This window comes from Macaca thibetana, chromosome X, assembly GCF_024542745.1.
Source record: "Macaca thibetana thibetana isolate TM-01 chromosome X, ASM2454274v1, whole genome shotgun sequence".
NCBI lineage: Eukaryota > Metazoa > Chordata > Mammalia > Primates > Cercopithecidae > Macaca > Macaca thibetana.
Genome location: NC_065598.1, coordinates 23,674,003 through 23,699,326, shown reverse-complemented (window position 1 = coordinate 23,699,326; position 25,324 = coordinate 23,674,003). Strand labels below are relative to the sequence as shown.

Genomic DNA, 25,324 nt, shown 5'->3' with positions numbered 1-25,324 from the left:
TTGTTTTTATTTTTGGAGACACGGTCTCGCTCTGTCACCCAGGCTGGAGTGCAGTGGCACGATCATGGCTCACTACAGCCTCCCTCTCCTGGGTTCAGGTGATGCCCCCACGTCAGTCTCTGAGTAGGTGGGACTGCAGGTATGCATAACCATGCCTGGCTAATTAAAACAAAATTTTTTTTTTTTTTTTTTTTAAGAAATAGGGTCTCACTATGTTGCCCAGGCTGTTCTCAAACTCCTGGTCTGAAGTGATTCTCCCAACCTGGCCTCCCAAAGTGTTGGGAGATATGAGCCACCATGCCTGGCCTATGTCTCTTTTAATCTATGAGGATGTTCAAACATACAAAAAGTCGAGTAAATAATATAATGACCACTTGTACAGCTATCACTTAGATTCAAGAACTGTTAACATTTGCTGTATTTGCTTCATATCGATTTTTTTCTGGGTCGAACATTTGAAAATAAGTTATAAATATCATGACACCTCCTCCTATATACTTAACATGCTTCTCCTAAGCGTAAGAACTTTTTCCTACTTAAGTACAATACTAAAATACTATTCTACCTAGGAAAATTAGCAAGACCCTAATATGGTTATCTAATCTTTCTTCATCTAGAACAGTTCTTCGCTCTTTTTTTTTTTTGAGACCAGACCACCAGTTGCCTCAGTGTGTCCTACATTCTGGATGTCTCTGATAACTTCCTTGTGTTGGTGTTAACTTAGTTCTTCTATTCCCTTTATTTCCTACTAACACATCTTTTTAGCACCATGTTTTTCAGGAACAGTTACAGGAAAATGTTGACTGCCAGAGAAAAACTTGGAAAACTACTCTAATCAAAGTAGCTAAGTAGTTTCTATGAACTTTGTATTATGAAGCGAAGTAGCCCAATTCTAGGACTAAAATCAAGAATTTTGTTCATACTATTCGGTATTAGGTTTCTTTTCGATTCCTAAAATCTCCTCCCTCTTTTTGATTTAGAACACTTCCATTTAATGTATTGGGATTAAAACTAGCTAAAGTGTCAGTGACTCTTGAACTGCATTGTTCAATATAGTTGTCACTTGTGGCTCTTGAACACTTGAAATGTGGCTACTCTGAATTGAGATTTCAAAGACTAAGATGATAAAATGAATGTAAATTACCTCAATAATTTTTACATTGATTACATGTTGAGATTATATTTTGGATATATTGAGTTCAACAACTATATTATTAAAATCAACTTCACCTTTAAAATGTGGCTACTAGAAAATGTAAAAATTGCATCTTTGACTCACATTTGTGGCTCAGATTCTATTTTTATCTCACAGCCCTGCTCTAGAAGTTAAGATGTGTTGTTCAATAGAAACTGTCTGAATGTGCATACGGTAAATAGCCTTTCTCACATACTTAACCCTTCTCCCAGATTTCTAGCCTTTAGAAACGTTATGTACAGTTAGTGTTAAATGAACTTTAACCTACCTGATGATTCTGTGGATTGGCTGGTGAAGATAACTGTTATTGAGTATAGCATCTTTTTGTCAGGATCCACCACGCACGGCTAATTTTGTATTTTTGTAGAGATGGGGTTTCTCCACGTTGGTCAGACTAGTCTCGAACTCCTGACCTCAGGTGATCCGCCTACCTCAGCCTCGGAAAGTGCTGGGATTACAGGCATGAGCCACCGTATCTGGCTGGAGATTCTTAATTCTTCCTTTGGTAGTAACAGATTTGAGCAGTGACTTAATAGTGTAGGGAAGGGGGCATTCTGCCTTTACCCAAGGAAAAGCCCCCATTCGTTCTAGGGACTCAAGTCATGTGCTCTAGCTGTGCTGAAATCTTTGGGTTTATCCTTCTGCGGTATCTATGTAGTCCTCTACTGGATTTTCTCCTTAGGTAAGATAAGATTGTCTTAACTTTTTTTTTCTTTTTTTTAGTATACTTTTTTTCTTTTTAAATATTTAACATTTTTTTGTAGAGATAGGGTCTCACCTATGTTGTTCAGGCTGATCTTGAGCTGGCCTCAAGTGATCCTGCTGCCTCGGCCTCCCAAAGTGCTGGAATTATAGACGTGACCCACCGTGCCTGGCCAGATTGTCTTAATTTTTGTACTAAGTATTCTGTGGAACCATCCCTGAAGAGGCCAAGGCTTCCAAATTTCCTGAGTTCCTTAGAGGCAGCAATACTCTTTATCTGAACACTATGTGCGCGCACGCACACACACATACATTTATGCTACGTCATGCACTGAGTGCTCTACTGTACATACAGGTAGCATCTACATGTTATCCCCATTTTGTAGATAAGGAAACAGGCACAGAAAGGTTAAGGATCTTATTCCAGACCAAGTGGCACTGTCTAGGCTGAAAGCCAGGGCAGCTTGCTTCCCAATCTGGGACTTCCTGTTACAGCTAATAGAATAGGGAGAAGACCCTAAAGTGCCAGAAGCATGCTGTTAACCTGTGGCCCAGCCTGGGTCATTCAGAAGTTGTTACAAAGCTATGAAAATTCTAAGCTGTTTACATTAACAAAACATAGCCTAAGGGGCAGGCGTATGTTACAGAGTTGTAAAAATTCTAAGTGTTTACATGAGCAAAACAGCTGAAGGGCCAGGAAGGGTGGCTTATGCCTATAATCCCAGCACTTTGGGAATCCTAGGCAGGAGGATCATTTGAGCCCAGGAGTTGGGGACCAGCTTAGGCAACATAGGCAAACCTGTCTCTACAAGAAATTTAAAAATTAGTTGGTTGTGGTGGTGCATGCCTGGAGTCCCAGCTACTGGGGAGTTTGAGGTGGGAGGATTGCTTGAGCCGGAGAGGTCGAGGTTGCAGTGAGCCATGGTTGTGCCACTGCATTCCAGCCTGGGTGATAAAGTGAGAACCTGTTCCTCCCTACCCCCCCCCCCAAAAAAAAAGAAAACATAGCCTAGGAAATTTAATGGCACTGAAAAAATATATATAAAGTGTGGGAAAACTTCGATATGAAAGCACAAATCTTGGGTTTTCACTGAAATAATCAAATTGAAATTTTAAGGATCTTGTCCTTTTGACATAGTTATTTAAGGGTTTTTATGACTCATTTGATCTATAGTGGATTCCTAGTTTTAAAACTAGACTACAGTTTCAGTTTTTACTTACGGAAATGTCTATGGCATGTATTTTTTACTAGCTCTGATGGTCTTTGCACATGTTAACAGATAAGGCCTGACATTTGTCATTCTGAATTTCAGTGATACGAAGATTTAAATAGTTGAAACTGCTTTCTTTGGTCTTTGGTTTTTAAAAAACAATTATTGTTTTATTGAAAACATTGTATGAAGTAAATGTATATTTGGCAAAATGCATATTATACCTGACTTTTATTTATTTATTTTTGTTTTATTTATTTTTTCTTTTGAGACCAAGTCTAGCTCTGTCACCCAGACTGGAGTGCAGTAGCGCGATCTCAGTTCACTGCAAGCTCCGCCTCTCGGGTTCACGCCATTCTCCTGCCTCAGCCTCCCGAGTTACTGGGACTACAGGTGCCCACCACCACGCCCTGCTAATTTTTTTGGAGATATATATTTTTTCCTTTTTTTTTTTTTTTTTTTTTTTTTTTAAACGGAGTCTCGCTCTGTGTCCCAGGCTGGAGTGCAGTGGGGTGATCTTGGCTCACTGCAACCTTCGCCTCCCAGGTTCAAGCGATTCTCCTGCCTCAGCCTCCCGAGTAGCTGGAATTGCAGGCATGTGCCATCACATCCTGCTAATTTTTGTGTTGTTAGTAGAGACGGGGTTTTGCCATGTTGGCCAGGCTGGTCTCAAACTCCTGACCTCAAGTGATCTGCCCACCTTGGCCCCCCAAAGTGCTGGGATTACAGGCGTGAGCCACCACTCCCAGCCTATACGACTTTTTGTGCATAAAGTATTTTTTAAAGAAAATTGTTAAATTATTCATTAAAATACCCATATGTTGATTCTCTAGTACAGTGACATTTTAATATTTTTGAACCCAGGGTATCTTCAGTATCATAAATATGCATAAGGTAAGATTCAGCATCCCAATGATCCCCTTAGACATTGTATTAATATGTAAAATACAGTGTCTTCATAATCATAAAATCTTTCAATCTCTCAAAGGGAAAGAAATCTATTTTAAATCCTATAAAGAGAAAAAACACATTAGTTCAGCTTTGTATTTAGGATTTTATAGTTCATTTTTCATTGGCTATTAAGGAAGTAGATTATATAGAAGTATTCTGCTTTAAATAAAGCCATCATGCTTATTCAAAATATTTTATCTTATAAACTGGCTCATGATAGACCCCCGAATGTACTTTTTTCCCCTGTCTGTTAAATGTAATTCAGTATATCCCCCCAAAATTGGATTTCCGTAACTTACAGAGAATTTGTTATGAGAATATTCACAACTTTGAGATAATTTTGATAAGTGATAAAGATGACTTCACTATTTCGGAAAACCTAAGCATCTGTAAAAATTAATGCCTCAGGAAAGCTTTTTATTTATTTATATATATTTTTTGAGATGGAGTCTTACTCTGTTGCCCAGGCTGGAGTGCAGTGGTGTGATCTCAGCTCACTGCAACCTCCGCCTCTCAGGTTCAAGCAAGTCTCTTGCCTAAGCATCCCTAGTAGCTGGGATTACAGGTGTGCACCACCACACCCAACTAATTTTTGTATTTTTAGTAGAGACGAGGTTTTACCCATGTTGGCCAGGCTGGTCTCGAACTCCTGACCTCGGATGATCCATCCACCTCGGCCTCCCAAAGTGCTGGGATTAACAGGTGTGACCCACCGTGCCTGGCCGGAAAAGCTTTTTAACATTAAAAAATATATATATCTAATTTAGGGAGCAGAATTAGTTTTTTTTGTTGTTGTTTTTTTGAGACAGGTTCTCACTCTGTCACCTGGGCTCAAGCGATCCTCCCACCTCAGCCTCCCAAGTAGCTTGGACTACAGGTGCACACGACCATGCCTGGCTAATTTTTTGTAGACATGGAGTTTTGCCATGTTGCCCAAGCTGAATCTGTGGCTTTAAATGCTACATTTTAAAATGAGGATTAGGTGTCTTGGACTCACCTTGAAACTGACAGAATTAAAAAATGACAAATTAGGCATCCAAAGTACACATTACTTAGAATGCAGTAGCTCTCACAACTGGTCTTCACAAAACACTAATAATCTTCCACATATTTTCTCTGTGAGCATAGTTGATCTATATAGTATTAACAATAGCCTATGACACGTAAGGACATATGTTGTTCTTAATATAATCTCATGCTTAGGTGGTATGCTGTTCTGGTTAATTGAGGCACAACCCATTTGGTAAATGAAACTGCCTGGGCAAAGCCACATCTATGTAAAGTGTAGGTGCTGTATGCCCCTCCACAATTCCTTCACTTAGGCATTGGAACATGTTTTGACTAATCCAGCACTTGACCAATGCAAAATTTCTGTCCAGGAACCAAACTGTCACCTGCAGTGTTACCATAATTTAGCCAAAAACTCTTTGGAGAAAAACAGTTCATTTATATCTAATGACTTCAGCTAGAGCCAGATAAATCTAGAGAAGTAGAAATTTCCCTCTAACCCTCAGTTTTTAAGAAGTACATGAGAGGCCGGGTGCGGTGGCTCAAGCCTGTAATCCTAGCACTTTGGGAGGCCGAGACAGGCGGATCACGAGGTCAGGAGATCAAGACCATCCTGGCTAACACGGTGAAACCCCGTCTCTACTAAAAATACAAAAAATTAGCCGGGCGAGGTGGCGGGCGCCTGTAGTCCCAGCTACACGGGAGGCTGAGGCAGGAGAATGGCGTAAACCCGGGAGGCGGAGCTTGCAGTGAGCTGAGATCCGGCCACTGCACTCCAGCCCGGGCGACAGAGTGAGACTCCGTCTCAACACAAAAAAAAAAAAAAAAAAAGAAGTACATGAGAAATATAAGCTCTCAGTTTTAGAAGTACGTGAGAAATATAAGCAGTGCTGTGTTTGACAGTAACAAACTTTTTTTTTATTATTTATTTATTTTGAGATTGAGTCTCACAGGCTGCAGTGCAGTGGTGCAATCTTGGCTCACCGCAACCTCCAACTCTCTGGTTCAAGCGATTCTCCTGCCTCAGCCTCCTGAGTAGTAGCTGGGGTTACAGGCGGGCACCACCATGCTCTGCTAATTTTTGTATTTTTAGTGGAGACAGGGTTTCACCATGTTGGCCAGGCTGGTCTCGATCTCCTGACCTCGTGATCTGCCCTCCTCAGCCTCCCAAAGTGCTGGGATTACAGGTGTGAGCCACCGCACCCAGCTGGGCCAACTTTTTTAAAGATAGTAACCTGTATTTCAAATGTGAAATTTGATTCGAATTTCTAATAAGCTTGAGTTGTTTTTGAAAACGTTTCAAATCTCCTTCAGATATCAGATAATACACAGCTAGAACTTGAAATTGCTTAAATTAACAACTCACCTCTTGGAGTGAAAGCATAGAGATGAGCAGGTTTTCTGTTAGAAACTAGGTCAGTGGGTTAAGTGTACTTTCTCAGTTAATGTCTTTTTCTGCATCAGACTCCTTTTTGCCAACTCTTCCTCCCCAACCCCATGGACTTGGAAGACTGTAATTAATGCATGTTCAGTTCTTTAGAAATCACGCAAGGTGTTTTTCTTCCCTGAAGTTTTCTGCCTTTTATGTGTAGATGTAGAGTGCTCTTATTTTCTGCCTTTGACTTGCATTCACTCCAGATTCACAGATTCCTGAAGAGTGCCTGTAATCTAGGTGTTGATTATATTAGTGTCCTAGGAAAGATAGGATCTTGGGGAGTGTATTAGACAAACAGGAACCTATAGAAAATCGGAGTGTAAAAATTCAGTCTTACTTGCTGATTCTCTTTTTAAATAAAAGATAGATGAAAACAAGCATAGGACAATTGGAAATTAAAAAGGAAGGTGTGGAACAGGGACAGCTTTGTTGACATTTAAAAGAAGAAAACCGTGGCCAGGCGCGGTGGCTCAAGCCTGTAATCCCAGCACTTTGGGAGGCCGAGGTGGGCGGATCACCTGAGGTCAGGTGTTTGATACCAGCCTGGCTAGCATGGTGAAACCCCATCTCTACTAAAAATACAGAAAAATTAGCTGAGTGTGGTGGCAGACGCCTGTAATCCCAGCTACACGGGAGACTGAGGCAGGAGAAGTTGCTTGAACCCAGGAGGCGGAGGTTGCAGTGAGCCGAGACCTCGCCATTGCACTCCAGCCTGGACAAGAGTGAAACTCTGTCTCAAAAGAAATTTTTTTTTTAAATGAGAAAACTCTTTTAAGAAATTGGAAGGAAAAAGCAGATGATAAGCAGAAATTGAAGAGGATCAGAGAGTCTGGAAATGACTGGAGAAAAGGTTTGGAGCAGGAAAGGAAGAAGGGGGAAGTACTATGAGTTAAGTTTTATTTTCAAATTTATTATTCAGAAAATACTATTTGTGTAATAGGTAAGCATTGTTCATTGAAAAGTTAGTTTTAGGATGAAACCTTTTACTTGGCTTTCCTGTTCTATCATCAATAGGAAAAAAAATTCCTTATAAGTTGTGAATTCTAGAACTTAGTTGTACTATCTAAATATTAGTATAACCAGAAAATAAAAAGATGGTTCTAAGTCTTTTTTAAAAATACATTATTAGGCCTGGTGCGGTGGCTCACGCCTGTAATCCCAGCACTTTGGGAGGCCGAGGCGGGCGGATCATGAGGTGAGGAGATCGAGACCATCCTGGCTAACACAGTGAAATCCCATCTCTACTAAAAATACAAAAAATTAGCTGGGCGTAGTGACGGGTGCCTGTAGTCCCAGCTACTCCGGAGGCGGAGGCTGGAGAATGGCGTGAACCCGGGAGGCGGAGCTTGCATTGAGCCGAGATTGCATCACTGCACTCCAGCCTGGGCAACAGAGCAAGACTCCGTCTCAGAAGGCACGGTGGCACACGCCTGTAATCCCAGCACTTTGGGAAGCCAAGGCGGACGGATCACAAGGTCAGGAGTTCAAGACCAGCCTGACTAACATGGCGAAACCCCGTCTCTACTAAAAATACAAAAATTAGCTGGGCCATGGTGGCACGTGCCTATAATCCCAGCTACTTAGGAGGCTGAGGCAAGAGAATCGCTTGAACCTGGGAGGCGGAGGTTGCAGTGAGCTGAGATTGTGCCACTGCACTCCAGTCTGGGTGACAGAGCGAGACTCCGTCTCAAAACAAAAAAAATAACAAAAAAATTTATGTTCTACCTTTGAGGTTTGTTAGGGTTTTTTGTTTGTTTTTTGGTAGGGATGGAGTTTTGCCATGTTGTCTTGGCTGGTCTCAACTCCTGGCATCAAGCCATGCTCCCATCTCAGCCTCCCAAAGTGCTGGGATTACAGGCATGAGCCATGGCACTTGGCTGAGGCTTGTTAGTTTCTTTTTCTAAAATTAAAAAAAAAAAAAAAAAAGGTTTTTTTGGGTTTTTTTTGTTTTTTTTGGAGACAGAGTCTCACTCTGTTGCCCAGGCTGGAGTAGAATGGCACAATCTCAGCTCCCTGCAACCTCCATCTCCCGGGTTCATGTGATTCTCCTGCCTCAGCCTCCCAAGTAGCTGGGACTACAGGTGCACACCACCACGCCTGGGTAATTTTTGTATTTTTAGTAGAGATGTGGTTTTACCATGTTGGCCAGGCTGGTCTTGAACTCCTGAGCTCAGGTGTTTGCCCACCTGCCAAAGTGCTGAGTCTATAGGCGTGAGCCACCCTGCCTGACCAGAAATTGTATTTTTTTAGAGATGAGGTCTTCGTTTGTCACCCAGGCTGCAGTGCAGTGGCACCATCATCGCTCACTGCTGCCTTGAATCCCTGGGCTCAAGTGGTCCTCCCACCTCGGCCTCCTGAGTAGCTGGGACTACAGGGGCACACCACTATGCCCAGCTTTTTAAGTTTCTAATAGTGTTCTATTACTATTGCACTGAAATTGGAAGGAAATTAGATTTTGTAAGCACATTTTTTTTTTTTTTGAGACGGAGTCTCGCTCTGTCACCCAGGCTGGAGTGCAGTGGCCGGATCTCAGCTCACTGCAAACTCCGCCTCCTGGATTCACGCCATTCTCCTGCCTCAGCCTCCCGAGTAGCTGGGACCACAGGCGCCCGCCAGCTCGCCCGGCTAGTTTTTTGTATTTTTTAGTAGAGACGGGTTTTCACTGTGTTAGCCAGGATGGTCTCGATCTCCTGACCTTGTGATCCACCCGTCTCGGCCTCCCAAAGTGCTGGGATTACACATTTATTTTTTAAATATTTTTTACTCTCTAGAAGGGTTGAAGGGATAGAGAACTTTACCAAATTGTGCTGAAACTCTTAGAATCTTGCCCTGAGGGGGCGTCTCTCCCTCACCCCTATTTACCCTGGTCACTTTACTTCTGAAGTTCAGTTCACTTTTGACTTTGCCTGCTTGGAGAGAAGAGGGTGAGTAAATTCTTACTACAATTTGTCTTTATTTACCATTTGGTATTTGACTATAAATACAGTATTACTGAAAGGATTTGTGCTTAGCATGAACTGATTTTTCATAGCTTTATCCTTGGTCATTAACTCAGTTTTTCAGGACAAAGGGATTAATTAAAGGCATATTGCACCTAGCTTTTTTTGTGATGATTTTGTTTTACGTAAATCAATATAAGCTTTAGTTCTGAGCAAGATTTTACAAATAAAGACATCTTATACCAGGGTAGATAGTTTTGCAATATGGCAAACATCTAAACATGCAATGTAGGAACATCTAAAGACTGTTCCATGTTTTACTGAGAATCAAAATTATATCAAATGTAGCTGACACAGGGGTTTTTGTTTGTTTGTTTTGTTTTGTTTTGTTTTTTGAGATGGAGTCTCCCTCTGTTGCCCAGGCTGGAGTGCAGCAGTGCAATCTCGGCTCACTGCAACCTCTGCCTCCCGGGATTAAACAATTCTCCTACCTCAGCCTCCTGAGTAGCTGGGATTATAGGTGCCCCCACCACTCCCAGCTAATTTTTGTATTTTTAGCAGAGACAGGGTTTCGCCATGTTGGCCAGGCTAGTCTCGAACTCCTGACCTCATGATACGCCCGCCTGGCCTCCCAAAGTGTTGGGATTACAAGCGTGAGCCACCGCACCCAACCTGATATGGTTTATTTCAGCATTAAAGCACCACGATAGTAACTACTTGAGAAGATTGCATCATGGTGGAGAGGAGATAAAACTGACAACCAAGACTCAGTCTTGATTACCTCTTTTACAGTGCCAGGCACCATCTTAAGTTCAGGAATTGCTCCCCAACTCCCACCTCTTCTGATAAACAAACTAATAAAAGGTATTTTGTTTCTTTGACTTAATATATTGGATATTTTAAAAATTATTTTGTGGCCGGGCGTGGTGGCTCATGCCTGTAATCCCAGCATTTTGGGAGGCCGAGGCAGGCGGATCACCTGAGGTTAGGAGTTTGAGACCAGCCTGGCTAGAGTGGTGGAACCCCGTTTCTACTAAAAATACAAAAAATTAGCCGGGCATGGTGGCATGTGCCTGTAATCCCAGCTACTCAGGAGACTGAGGCAGGAGAATCCATTGAACCCAGGAGGTGGAGGTTGCAGTGAGCCAAGGTTGCACCATTGCACTCCAGCCTGGGCAACAAGTGAAATCTGTCTCAAAAAAAAATTTTTTTTTTTTTTTTTTTTTTTTTTTTTTTTCCCAAAAAGTGTATCTTAAATTGGCTGGCTAGGCCGGGCACGGTGGCTCACGCCTGTAATCCCAGCACTTCGGGAGGCTGAGGCAGGCAGATCATGATGTCAGGAGTTCAAGACCAGCCTGACCACATGGTATTCAAATTCTTAAGTTTTAAAAGTAATTTGTATATACCTTCCTTAATTTTGAGAGAATTAAAATGTAACTTGCAATATAATTAAAATAGGGATTTCCACAGAGTTTACTATTTGATTTAAAAATCTGGAATTAAAAAAATATAGACTCTAACTGGCTACAGTCTAGAATTATTTTAGGATTTTAGCCAGCCTTTTTTCTTTTCTTTTTTTTTTTTTTTTTTTTGAGACAGAATCTTGCTCTGTTGCCCTGGCTGGAGTGCAGTGGCGTGATCTTGGCTCACCACAACTTCCACCTTCCGGATTCAAGCGATTCTCCTGCCTCAGCCTCCCGAGTAGCTGGGGTTACAGGCGCACGCCAGCATGCCTGGCTAATTTTTGTATTTTTAGTAGAGACGGGGTTTCACTATGATGTAACATATTGACACTGAATGGAGAAACATGAAATTTTTCCCCAGCATTAATGGCTAGTTATTTCTTCAACTTTGTGTGTGTGTGTGTGTGTGTGTGTGTGTGTGTACCTATTTACAGGAACTGTATTCAAAATTATTTCTCACACTTCATTGTCAACTATATGCATACGTGCATACACAATTAACATTAAAATAAAAGATGTTTAGATGAAATAGCCAATTTACATTTTCAGGCTGGGCATGGTGGCTCATGCGTGTAATCCCAGCACTTTGGGAGGCCGAGGTGGGAAGAACACTTGAGCTCAGGATCTTAAGACCAGCCTGGGTAATATAGTGAGACCAGCCTGGGTAGTATAGTGAGACCTAATCTCTATTTTATTAAATAATCAGTATATTAAAAAAATTTTTTTCAGACCACTGAAATTATATGTATAATTATATAATATATTCAGAATAAGACAAAATGTTTTTCATTATACAATTTTTTAAAGTATCAAAGCAACAAAAGTGGTAACATTATTCTTTCCAAGCTTGAAAACATGACAGTTGTTTAATCCTATGAAAGGCAAAGGAAAGTAATTCAGATCATGAAAGAAATGTCATTCTTTCCATACCTCTTTGAGAGTACCTGATATACAGATAGTTAAACTGTTATGTGAGAAATGAAGGATGGGCCGGGCGCGGTGGCTCACGCCTGTAATCCCAGCACTTTGGGAGGCCGAGGCGGGCGGATCACAAGGTCAGGAGATCGAGACCACGGTGAAACCCCGTCTCTACTAAAAATACAAAAAAAATTAGCCGGGCGCGGTTGTGGGCGCCTGTAGTCCCAGCTACTCGGGAGGCTGAGGCAGGAGAATGGCGTGAACCCGGGAGGCGGAGCTTGCAGTGAGCCGAGATCGCGCCACTGCACTCCAGCCTGGGCGACAGAGCGAGACTCCGTCTCAAAAAAAAAAAAAAAAAAGAGAAATGAAGGATGGGAGAAGTGCCTTCTAAAGATGAGCCATGTACGAGCCACGTACTGTTCTACAGTTTTCTCATTTAACATTTTGAATATCTGTGTTAGTGCATATGGATTAACCTCACTCTTTTTCACAGCTGCATATGGTATATTACCAGAGCATATCCAACCAATGTCTTATTGATAGGTGATTGGAGTTATTCCCAGGTTTTGTGCTGTTACAAACAATAATGCAATGAGTATCCATTCTCTTGACAGTTATTACTACAGAACTTTTTCTTACGTTGGTGTAAAATCTTCCTCTTAATGGTTCTGAAGATAGTTGCCATCTTTCTGAGTCTTCTCTTGTGTTGAAACATTCCTCACCCATTTGACCATTCTCCCTTTGGATCCCTTCACTGTCTTCCAGATGTGGTCTACTTTGTCAGTGTTTAATAGTATAGTGATATAACTTAGCACTGTCTTGGTTGTGGTTTTACCTGAATGGAGAGGGTGGGCTTGCCTATTTTCTTTTCTTTTTTTTTTTTTTTTGAGACAAGGTCTCACTCTGTTGCCCAGGCTGGAGTGCAGTGGCACTATCATGGCTCACTGCAACCTCACCCTGGGCTCAAGCTATTCAGTTCTCCCACTTCATCCTCCCGAGTAGTTGGGACCACAGGTGCATGCAGCCACCATGCCTAGCTATTTTTTATATTATTATTATTATTTTTTTTGTAGAGATGGGATTTCGCCATGTTGCCCAGGCTGGTGTCAAACTCTTGAGCTCAAGTGATTTGCCTGCCTCAACCTCCCAAAGTGCTGAGATTACAGGTGTGAGCCACTGTGCCCAACCAGGATTGTCTATCCTTTTACTTTAGTTTACAGTTTTGTTAGTTCCTACAGCTGCCATATCACTTTAGTTCATTTTGAGGATAGTCAGTTGAAGTTTTACATACGGAGTTCGTGGGTCCCTGGAGCACCTGATAAAAACTGTGGACTTCCAGTCACCTCACCCTACCCCCCAAATGGATTAACACACAATTATTGCTGCAATTTCAGGTGGTTCATGGGTCCCTGGTGTTTCTCTTTTCTTTATGATTAGACCTTGTTGATTACTGAAGTCATAGGTTCTCTCATTCTCTTCCAGTGCTGTTACATCATCAAAAATTAAACAGGAAACTGGGTCATCCTTGGCATTACCCAGTGAGGTCGTGCTGCCTCCAAGTGTGGGGCGCTTTTTTGTTTTGGAGGGCTATTTTTCAACAATACAGGATCTACCTCAGGCTAACCAGTTTGTAGTTCAGGAATCTGTCTGGCTTCTAGTCCTCTCCCATTCGTCACAATTCCATACAGATTGCAAAAAGCAATTAAGCAGCCTTATCTACGAAGCCTCAGGATCCCAGGACATAATTTGTGAGATCCAGTGACTTGAACTTGCTGAGAAGAACTAGCTAGTTTTTCTTTTTGTTCTCAACCATCTTGGATTTAAGTTTCTTCTTAGTAATTGTATTTAATCCTCAGATTAGAAAGAATAAGACATTATTAGCTGAGAATGGAAATAAAATAGGAGTAGGGTTGTTTCTCTTTGTTATTTGTTAATACATTAACCACCCCATGGGATGGGGGTGGGCTTCACTCTTCCTTTAACGTATAAAATGCCATTTATTCCATGTCTCTTACTTCGTCAAGTCACAGTTCATCCTGAGGCTTTAGCTTTATTCACTATATTCTTATAGCTCTGTTTCACTCATTATAATACTTGTTTTATGTGCCCAATTTTTACCATCTGTTGTAAGTGGTTTTTTAACATCTGAATTCCAGAAAGCTCTCTGTGCAGCACATCAGATTTTTTAGATACATTCCCCTTTTCTTCCTCTTATCAGTGTATTTTGCAATTATGCAGTCAGCGTTATGCTTTTGAGAGCTTCCAAGCCTTCTTGAGCTTCCTAGCACAGTTTCTGATCTTGGAATTGATCCTAATTTTCCTTTGAAAAACTTGAAATCTGCCTATCCAATATGTGCAGCATTCTCCTTCCTTTGTTTCTTGATCTCCAAACAACATGGCTTCTTTCTGTAAGCTTTCTCCCATTTGTACATTACCAGTCATGTTTCACCAGTGAGGATAGGTCCAAAGTAACTGTTTCTTTCATTTCTCCTCAATCTTCTGAAAGACTACATTTTTACATAGACAAACGCATGTCATGAGAAGCACTGATTTAAGCTGAGTGACACTTTCACAAATGTCCCCTGGTCATTAGTAATAGCTAATAATAGCTGATACTTTTTGCACACTGCCACATGACAGGCACCATACTAAATCCTTTTCACGTACTCTCACTTACAGGGTTATGAATGTGTTATCCCAATAATACAGTTGAGGATATAGGCTTAAAGATATTGAGCTCTGTGCCCAAGATTGCCACAGCTCATGAGTGCCAAAGTCAGAAATTTCCTAAATTGGATCCTTAATCACCAGACATGGTGCTTAATTACCATGCTGGACAGGATTCTATTACTTGAAAACCTGTGTAGCTCTCAGACCACTGGCTGTGCACAGTAGGCACTTAAATATTTAATTTGAGGTTTATGATTCTTGCTGATTTTCAGAGTATTTCGTTTTCAGCTTCTACAACTCAATAAGAAAAAGATGAGAAAAATGGGAAAGGCACACTATTAGTCAATTTATAGAAGAAATGAATGGAAAATGCTCAGTTTTGTTTTTTGTTTGTTTGTTTTCGGGTTTTTGTTGTTTTTTTGAGATGGAGTCTTGCTATGTCACCCAGGCTGGAATGCAGTGGCATGATCTCAGTTCACTGCAACCTCCGCCTCCCAGCTTCAAGCGATTGTACTGCCTCAGCCTCCCGGGTAGCTGGGATTACAGGCAGGCGCCACCACGCCCAGCTAATTTTTGTATTTTTAGTAGAGACAGGGTTTCACCATGTTGACCAGGCTGTTCTCGAACTTCTAACCTTGTGATCCACCTGCCTCGGCCTCTCAAAGTGCTGGGATTACAGGCATGAGCCACCGCACCCAGCCTGTTTTTTTGTTTTTGTTTTTTGGAGATAGAGTTTCGCTGTTGTTGCCCAGGCTGCAGTGCGATGGCGCGATCTTGGCTTACTGCAACCTCCACCTCCTGGGTTCAAGCGATTCTTCTGCTTCAGCCTCCCAAGTAGCTGGGATTACAGGCATGCACCACCACACCCAGCTTTTTTTTTTTTTTTTTTTTTTTTTTTTGAGACGGAGTTTTGCTCTTATTACCCAGGCTGGAGTGCAATGGTGCAATCTCAGCTCACTGCAATCTCCGCCTCCCAGGTTCAAGTGATTCTCCTGCCTCAGCCTCTTGAGTAGCTGGAGTTACAGGTACCCGCCACCATGCCCAGCTAATTTTTGTATTTTTAGTAGAGACAGGGTTTCACCATGTTAGGCTGGTCTTGAACTCCTGACCTCAGGTGTTCTACCCACCTTGGCCTCCCAAAGTGCTGGGATTACAGGTGTGAGCCACCGTGCCTGGACTGTTTTTTGTTTTTTGTTTTTTGTTTTGTTTTGTTTTTTGAGACAGAGTCCCGCTGTGTCACCCAGGCTGGAGTATGGTGGCACGATCTCAGATCACTGCAGCCTCTGCCTCCTGGGCTCAGGTGCTCTTCCCACCTCACCCTCCCAAATAACTGGAACTACAGGCCTGCTCTACCACACCCAGCTAATTTTTGTATTTTTTGTAGAGACAGGGTTTTACAGTGTTGCCCGGGCTGGTCTCAACTCAAACTCCTGGGCTTTTAAAATCGTTTTGATGGAGAACCATTTTTGAATGGCAAGAACTCTTTCTGTTTATAAATATGATATATAAAAAAACAAAGAATGCAAAAATGTTGGTGTGAGCTGTGCCCAGCCCACTTTAACTTTTTATGTGTGAAGTAAAAGTAGTAAAATGGAAGATCTTAGGTTGTTCTCACCTTTTTTCCTTTATTATATTATTTGTTTTAGTGAAGTTACTTGTTTACTAGTATTCATCATTTGCTATGATTTTTCCAGAGTTACTGTTTTTGCTAGGAAGAATTGGGCTGGATGCCCAATCACTGTGATTCATATGACTTGATTTTTTTTTTTTTTTATTAAGAGCAATTCTACTGTCTTTTATTTGAGAAGGGTCATTAGGCTCATTCATTGAACATGTTGTTTTAATAAATGAGTATACAATGTAAAGATTTTTCTAAAGAATAATGGAAGCTGTGTTGTAACGTTCTGGAAATTACATGAACTTTGAAGTAAAATTGTCCTCATTCAAGGTTCAGATCACAACTCTACCAGTTGTAGTTACATAAACAATTTGGGCAAGTCACTTCACATTCTAAGCCTCAGTTTTCTTATCAGGAAAATGGGGATGGTTATTGCACTCTCACAGGAGGAATAATTTAATGTGAGATGTACATGAAAGCACCCAGTGCAGTAATAATGTTAGTTTTTTGTTTTTGTTTTTGTTTTCTGTTGGGACAGTCTCGCTCTGTCGCCCAGGCTGGAGTGAAGTGGTGCAATCTCAACTCACTACAACCTCCACCTCCCAGGTTCAAGCGATTCTCCTGCCTCAGCCTCCCGAGTTGCTGGGGTTACAGGCGCACGCCACCACAGCCAGCTAAATTTTGTATTTTTAGTAGAGACGGGATTTCACCGTGTTGGCCAGGCTGGTCTTGAACTCCTGAGCTCAAGTAATCTGCCCGCCTTGGCCTCCCAAAGTGCTGGGATTACAGGCGTGAGCCACCGTGCCCGGCCAATGTTAGTTTTCTCTCTTATGTGATTGGACAAGGGGTTCTCAGCCTTTTTTTGTGCTGTTTACCCCTTTGCTGATCTTGTGAAGCCCATGAAAGGACCCCTTCTCAAAATAATGATTTTAATGATAAAATGCCTGATATTACAAAGGAAACCAGTTATATTGAATACAGTTATCAAAATACTTAAAACAAATTTGTGGTGCTTTTTGTTTGACCACTGTTTTGGACTAAGGTGAATAAATTAATGAATGGGCTAAAGAAAGGAAGGAGGAAAGGAAAGAGAGGAGAAGGAAGGGGAGGAAGCTCTTAAATATATACACCTGGTTTTGACTCCCTCCCAAGCTGTCGTCCCAGATTTCCAACAGGCTCTTAGACATTTCCACCTCAACATCCTACCAGGGAAGTTGAATACCTCTCTCAAACCAGCTCATCTTCCCTGCTTTCCCTATTGATATCACCACTCTCTCCATCACCTCAAGTCTAAATGCTCAAATCACATTTGAGTCCTCATTCTTTCACCCTATTTCAAATCAGTCATGGTTGTCTGTAGATTTTACCTCTACTCTAATTCCTGTTACCCAAATTTAAGACCCTCTTATCCTTGTCTTATTATGACACAGGATTTTTCTGCTTAGTCCCCTACTTCTTACATCTTCCACAAATTATCTCTTGAATGTCTTGGGCCAGTTTAATATAATCTTTATCTCTAATTCTGCCGCACTCACAGATGTGCTGTTTGGCTTCATACCTAATTGCCACCTGACTCATTTACCTGTTGGTAAATCTGTATTTGTTTCCACTTTCCCAAATACATTCTAGGTTCTTTAAGGAAATGGATCACATCTTATACTTAATTTTGTTTCTCCCTGTAGCACTTAGCACAATGCTTAAAAGTGCTTTATTTTAATTTTATTTTATTAGTTTTTGTAGAGATGAGTTTTTGCTTTGTTGCCCAGGCTGGTCTCAAGTGATCCTCCCACCTTAGCCTCCCAAAGTGCTCGAATGACAGGCATGAGCCACCGCACCTGGCCAAAAGTGCTTTATAAAATCTTGGTAGTCATCATAATTAGGTAGCTCCAGCTCCAGAATCCAAAAGGAAAATGTTTGCCAGGCACAGTGGCTCACACCTGTCATCCCAGCAGCTCAGGAGACTGAGGCAGGAGGATCACTTGAGCCAGTTCAAGACCAGCCTGGGCAACAGAGAAAGACCCCATCTCTAAAAATATCTAGTAATAATAATTTTAAAATAAAATTTTAAAAATTAAACAAAAAGTTTGACCTAATATCTACTGAATTCTTTTTTTTTTTTTTTTTTTTTTTTTTTTTTTTTTGATGGGGTCTTGCTCTGTCACCAGGCTGGAGTGCAATGGTGCAATCTCGGCTCACTGCAACCTCCACCGCCGGGTTCCAGCGATTCTCCTGCCTCAGCCTCCTGAGTAGCTGGGATTATAGATGCCCATCACCATGCCTGGCTAATTTTTGTATTTTTAGTAGAGACGGGGTTTCACCAGGTTGGCCAGGATGGTCTCGATCTCTTGACCTCGTGATCCGCCCGCTTCGGCCTCCCAAAGAATGCTGGGATGACAGGCATGAGCCACCGTGCCTGGCCTGAATTCTTTTAGAAGTTGATATCAGACCAAGTCTTTATGTCAAAACCCCAAAATTTTACATGTATTTAAATTTTCACTAACTTAACTCCCCAAATGATTCAGTCACAGCTTTATGGTGTTACTTGTGGTTAAGAAAACTGTGAATATGGTTTCCTCTACTGTGAAGCCCTGTACTTTTCCTCATATTCCTTCCTTGTAGCCCAGGGCTTGACATAATAGGTGCCTAATTGTTTGTTTACTCTTAAAAACTTGGGAATGTGCATAGATCATTACAAATTAAGAAAATATAGGAGGCCGTATGTGGTGGCTCACGCCTGTAATCCCAGCACTTTGGGAGGCTGAGGCGGGTGGATCATGAGGGCAGGAGTTCAAGACCAGCCTGGTCAAGATGATGAAACCTGGTCTCTACTAAAAATAAAAAAATTAGCCGAGCGTGGTGGCAGGCACCTCGGGAGGCTGAGGTTGCAGTGAGCCGAGTTCGTGCCAGTGCACTCCAGCCTGGGTGACAGAGCGAAACTCCATCTCCAAAAAAAGCTTTGTAGAAAACAAAAGAAAGTAGGTGATCTTAGCAGGAAAAGCAGTTTTAGTAAAGTGAGCCTAAGATGATCGTGTTAGTCGGCTTTGATAATTTGTTTTTGTCGCTGATGCTTTTTCCTTTGGTTAAATTCTTTTTCTTGTGTTCTTAGGTTAAGACATCAGAATTTTATAGATACTCCCGACAGCTCCGTTACGAAGTTGACCAAGCATTGAATTACTTTCAGAATGTTCACCAGCAGCCTTTGTTGGATATGAAGTCAAGCCGCATTCGTTCTGCAAAACCACAAACTACAGTATTTCGAGGAATGATTGGACATAGCATGGTTAACAGTAAAATACTTCTCTTAAAGAAACCAAGAGTCTGGTGGGAACTAGAAGGCCCACAAGTACCTCTGCGACCTGACTGCCTTGCTATCGTCAATAATTTTGTGTTCCTGTTAGGTGGGGAAGAGCTGGGCCCGGATGGTGAATTCCATGCTTCTTCCAAAGTATTCAGGTATGACCCGAGACAAAACTCCTGGCTGCAAATGGCAGATATGTCTGTACCACGCTCTGAATTTGCTGTAGGTGTTATTGGGAAGTTTATTTACGCCGTAGCAGGCAGAACCAGAGATGAGACTTTCTATTCAACTGAGAGATATGACATCACCAATGATAAATGGGAATTTGTGGATCCATATCCAGTTAACAAATATGGACATGAGGGGACAGTGCTCAATAACAAGTTGTTTATCACCGGTGGAATCACCTCATCTTCCACCTCCAAGCAAGTGTGCGTGTTTGACCCCAGCAAAGAAGGGACCATAGAACAACGGACCAGGAGAACTCAAGTGGTTACCAACTGTTGGGAGAATAAGAGCAAGATGAATTACGCGAGATGCTTTCACAAGATGATTTCTTACAATGGCAAGCTTTATGTCTTCGGTGGCGTCTGTGTGATCTTGAGGGCCTCTTTCGAATCTCAGGGATGCCCTTCTACAGAAGTATACAACCCAGAGACTGATCAGTGGACCATCTTGGCATCCATGCCGATTGGTAGAAGTGGTCATGGTGTGACTGTGCTGGACAAACAAATAATGGTTCTTGGAGGCCTTTGTTATAATGGTCATTACAGCGATTCCATTCTCACTTTTGATCCGGATGAAAACAAGTGGAAGGAAGATGAGTACCCTCGGATGCCCTGCAAGCTGGATGGTTTACAAGTATGCAACCTGCATTTTCCGGACTATGTACTGGATGAGGTCAGGCGTTGCAACTAATGACATCCTTCTCCCTAAAAGAGGCAAACAAAGTATTTGTTTGTGCAGAGTAGTTAATTAAAACATATAAAGAAAAACCTCACCAGTTTTACTATCAAAGCCATTGGTCTAACATCGTAAGAATTTTTCATTCTGTGCTAGCATCCTTTTTTTCTTTTCTTTTCAGTGGCCTCAAACTCATGCAATAAGTTAATTCTAAGTGCTAGCTCTTGAAACTACTTCCAGAAGCAGTTTAATAGAATGCTCCACTTATCTGGGAAATTGATTTTCTGCTTTAAACATTTCTTTCAGATGTTAGCGTAGGAGTCATGTGTCTTCTAAGAGAAGACCTGATAAGTGTCACTGGATGTGATTTCAGTCCCTGTCTCTATCTGAAACCTTTTTGAAGATTTATTTCAGTGTATTTCAATCTGTTATACTTTTTGGTTTTATTATTTAAAAGTTTAAAACTCTTGACCTTTTTGCATGGCTTTTTGCTGAAAATGCAAAAATATAAATTTTCTACAAAATTAACTTTTTATATTCAAAACACTATTTCTAAGCTGCCTTCTCTTATCCGCATTGTGTTAGTGAAAGCATATTCATACTCGCATACAACCTATAAATACACAAGGCACATCCCTTTTATGCGTGGTTAGGATTCTATATTTTTAAGCTAGTGCACTTGCACACACAGTTCGCCATACTTGTTGAATTTTAGATGTAACGTCTTTTCACATATTAACATTTTTAGAAAGTTAAAATAACTGGAGTCCTCATTTGCTATCAAAGTAGCCTATCTTCAGTCCATACTGATTCAGTAATATTTGAATTCCTTATATTTCTGAAACATGTATGGTTATGAAAACTAACATTTTATAGTTTATTTTCAAAAGTAAATGTTAGTGTTCTTTGTCGATGTATGTCTTTTCTTTTTGAAAATGTTTTTCTTTGCAGTCTGTTTAACGTTGCCCTGTTTTTAGTGAGAATCGGAGTGGTATATGACAAGTTCTGGCCCTGCAGCATGCAAGCACTTTTAAAGAGCATTTAGGTAATACCAGACTCCTAAATCAAGGCCCTTAAAAGTAAGTGCAACTCCCATTTTTTACATTCAGTAAGGCTGCTGCATTTGTTATTGAATGGAAGGTAGAAACTGTTAGAAAATTTGAGCTCAGTTTTGACTTAGAGGTAAGAAATAGAATTACAATGTTACTGGTTTTATCTACTTGTTTATTTTGTACAAAATACCCAGCGACACTAGGGATGTAAGCCCTCAGTTTTGTTTTATTTACTGAAAGCTATTAGCATGAAGGATAGTAACCACAAAGTTCAGAATGGATCAAGAATAGCTGTTTAAAAGCATTTATAATAAGTGTTTTAGGATTAGCTGCACCTTTCAACTCTTTAAATGCAGAGGAAAAAACAGTTGACAAAGTTAAGCAAGAATAGCCTGGGAGTGGATCATTAAAATTGATGCCATTTTCACATGAGTAGTCTATATCTGATACAGACTAGATCTATACTGGCAAAGCTTGCCAGATCTTAGAATATTGGTGCAATATTGCAATGCCTTCTATATGGCTGCTGATGTATAAATTTTCTAGTTTCACTTTGTTCGTTTGGTGTTTGTTTGTTTGTTTGTTTGTTTGTTTGCTGCTGCCACCATTGAACATAAAATGGAAGTGTGAAGTCGTGGAAATGTGAAGACTTTGGTTTTTGGGGGTTTTTTGGGCAGTTATTAGGCATACTATGAGATTAAACCTGATCTTCAAACTCCAAAATTGGAGGCATTTGGGTTTAAGAAAGTCAGGTACACAAGTAGCTTTTGAAAAAACCATTGGCATTGATTTCAGAAATCAATAATAATCTAATTTTGTATATGAAACTTAAATTTCCATTAACTAGTCCTATCATTTACTTAGAGTTTCCAAACATGAAATTTGGTATCTTGTTTCCCATGGTAATATGGGTAAAAAGTCTTTTTCTACATTTAAAAAAAAACTATTATTTTATTTTTGAAAGCTAGGAATAAGTTAACCATTTAATTTTTTTTTCTACTACATTAGTTTAGTGGCTTTGTATGTGTGCTGTTTTGCTTTAAAGAAAATAACGTCTTCATTATTTTCCTCATTGATGTCTTTTGCTAGAAAAGACCAAGAAAGAGCCATCAGGCCAGGTATCCCCATCAAAGGCTTTACACTCTAGTGGTGGTTCTCTTTAATTGCTTAGATAAGACTTTATGGCCCTAGTTAGGGTGACATTTGGGCGAACATTTGAGTATTCTTGGTCTTCAATTTTAAAGACAGAGGCCAAGATCAAAGTTCATGTTTTGTAAAATTCGTAAAATCTTAACTTGAACTAACTCTGGGTTCAGCTTCACGTAAGTCACGTCGGACCTGATGTTAGCTGTAATCAGTTTTGAGCTTTAAGAATAGTTGCTGTTGCTTGGGTTCTGAATGTATGAGAAAACTCCCTGTTTATATGTAGTTCTAATTTAGGTTATTTTAAATCCGTGATTAACTTACATTCCCTTTTAAAATTATGGTTTAATTGCTGCAAGAGATTTATTTTTGTTATACTAAACTATGGAAAAGTTTTTCATAGCATTTTTTTCAAGTTTATTTTTTGTGTGCTTCATCTGGAATTTTTGTTTATATACTTTGCGCTCAAAAAAGTAGTTTTTCGAAAAATTCAGTAAGATTTGAATCTGTACAGTTTAACTGTTATGACCTTTATGCGTGTTGTTTTCACTTTATATCTTAAATGCCAGAGTTCACAAAAATAGCTGATCTTCATTAATTACATCTTAATTAGAACTATTTGTTCTCTTCCGTGTCTTTGACCTTCTAAGTTTTGATTTTAAAGAAATTCCTTGCACTACAACCTTTTCTTAAAATGCAAGATTCTCACATTGAAGGTTTTGTGTTGGAAGAAATGCTACTGGTTTTTAAAAAGCAAAGCTTAACTAATAGAATTACTAGCTTTTCTTGAGACAGCTTTCTGTGTCCTCATTACTCTGCTCTGTGTGAGTGTTACTAGAATTTGTGAAATACTGACTGAGCCCTTCACTTATCTTTTCTAAAGCAGCACCTTTGGACACCTCATTCTGGGAAGCCTGCTCGAGTCATAGTAAAGGACACACGCTTTATGTGGGGAGAAGTGGTAAAAATGGAGTTTTGTCTTAATTACATGAAACTAAGCTTTAAAATATTTTATAACAGATTATTTGAGCTGCATAATCTAAACATGTCAAACGTTCAGTGGGACTATTTTTATATATGTATATGTGGGTGTAGGTCATAACATTTCAGTTTATAATATAAATTGTTATTTCAGTTTATAAGCTATCTCTCAAAGGAGACTAGCTCTTTTGAGAATTCATAATTTAAAGTTTTAGACTGAAGTAAAATACAACATAGATAATAGTGTAAATCAGATATAATTGAGGGCTATATGGCAGTAAAACTGCTAGTGCCAGTTTTCTTGTTTGCCTGTTATACATTTTTGATTTTTGTTTTGTATTCTGAACATTTTGAGAGATCATATGTTTGTTCAATTACATTTAGAGTTGGTTTGGGAATAAATATCTTCTAAAAAGAGATTTATCTTAAAAATGGAAGTCCTAAAAATTAGTTTATCCAGAGTTTATAAAGTCAAATATTCACTAGGCATAGACTGGAATAGATAAATTCATGGAAACCATATCCTTTCAGTACACCATATAACTTCAATATTACACAAGTAACATTGAGGAGAATGCCATCAGCTTTGTTCTCCCTTAAATTCTTAGGTTTTCTTTTTACATTTTGGGAACAACTACATTTAAAATGTTATTAATCAGTATATAGTAAGGATTAGGTGTTTGCTTTCTGAAGGAATGGTCCAGTGAGGTGATTGGGAGAGGTTATTTTCTACCTAACTTGTATATGCCCTGTACCTCTTGGGCATACTTTGTCTATAGAAAAATATTTTGACCTTTAGGTACATTTTGGGCCAGTAGTCAAATAATCCTAGGGCCGATATAAAAATCTTAGAATAATTTAAGGTTTGCCTTTTATACCTGTTTTGAAAGCCTTTACATTTTTGTCAGGTAATTTTTCCCAAGCCGTGGATATAATCTATTCAAACATGTTTATGCTATCCATTCTGTTTTTAAATTGAAAAAAATGTTAAAAGTGTTTATGAAGAAAAGTTTAAATAAAATATTTTTAATCTTTAAAATATACCTCTTTATCTCTGATTATTTGCTGTTTTTTTTTTTTATATAATCCATCACTTTCAAAGTCACTAATGACTTGATTAGCAGAATACATTTTGTTTTCCTTCAACATGCCAAGGAAGTGCCATGAAAATGTGATTTCTGCCAATGCTTTCAGCCGCAGATTCAAATGAGAGCATTAGAGTGAAATTATTTATACTCTTATATGCAATGGAAATTTTATAATGAAGCCAAGTAATTAAAGTTCTAACAGAGTTTTGCAGTCTTGCAAAAGGAAAATATAGAACTGAGAAAAAGCGTTTACAAGCCTCAAGCCTTAGTTTGGTGATTTTTAGATTTCCTTTAGCATTTTTGATTCATTGGTCTTCCAGGCATTTCTGAAATTCAGAACTTGGTGGAGGCCTTGGGTATACATCGGCACATGTGTGCCATCTTTCAAACGGACACCTAAGAAACCGCAACAGGATTCCCAAGCACCTAGATCCTGGCCTCAGGCAACCTTTCCAGCCTCTTTCTCTCCACCACTTCCTACACTCCATTCTGTTGTGATCTTTACGTGTGTTCCTTTCCAGCCTAAAATTACTTGCCTTTTTTTCCCCTGCCCTGCTTGTTAAAATCCACTTATTTTTGCAAAGTCCAACTCAAATGTTTCCCTCTCCTGAAAGCTGCGTTAGCTCTTCTGTTGAATTAATTGCCTCTTCTACACTCAACACACTTACGGTTTCTATTTAACTTCATTTTGCATAATAATTGGGCATGATTCTTTCTCCACGACTAGATCATAGTCTCCTTGGGTGAAA

At 40.1% G+C, this 25,324-nt stretch overlaps 2 protein-coding genes across 3 annotated transcripts in view; both read left to right on the top strand.

Annotated features, from left to right (window-relative positions):
• The window catches only part of KLHL15 (kelch like family member 15), a 47,403-nt gene extending 22,873 nt beyond the window's left edge, over positions 1 to 24,530 (top strand). For both annotated transcript variants that reach the window (XM_050777363.1, XM_050777364.1), the window contains exon 3: positions 19,217 to 24,530. In XM_050777363.1, coding sequence (XP_050633320.1) covers positions 19,217 to 20,326 — 1,110 coding nt within the window. In that variant the 3' untranslated portion in view covers positions 20,327 to 24,530. The remainder of the gene's footprint in view (positions 1 to 19,216) is intronic.
• Positions 1 to 25,324, top strand: part of ACOT9 (acyl-CoA thioesterase 9) — a 397,499-nt gene that overhangs the window by 84,026 nt on the left and 288,149 nt on the right. The window lies entirely within an intron of this gene.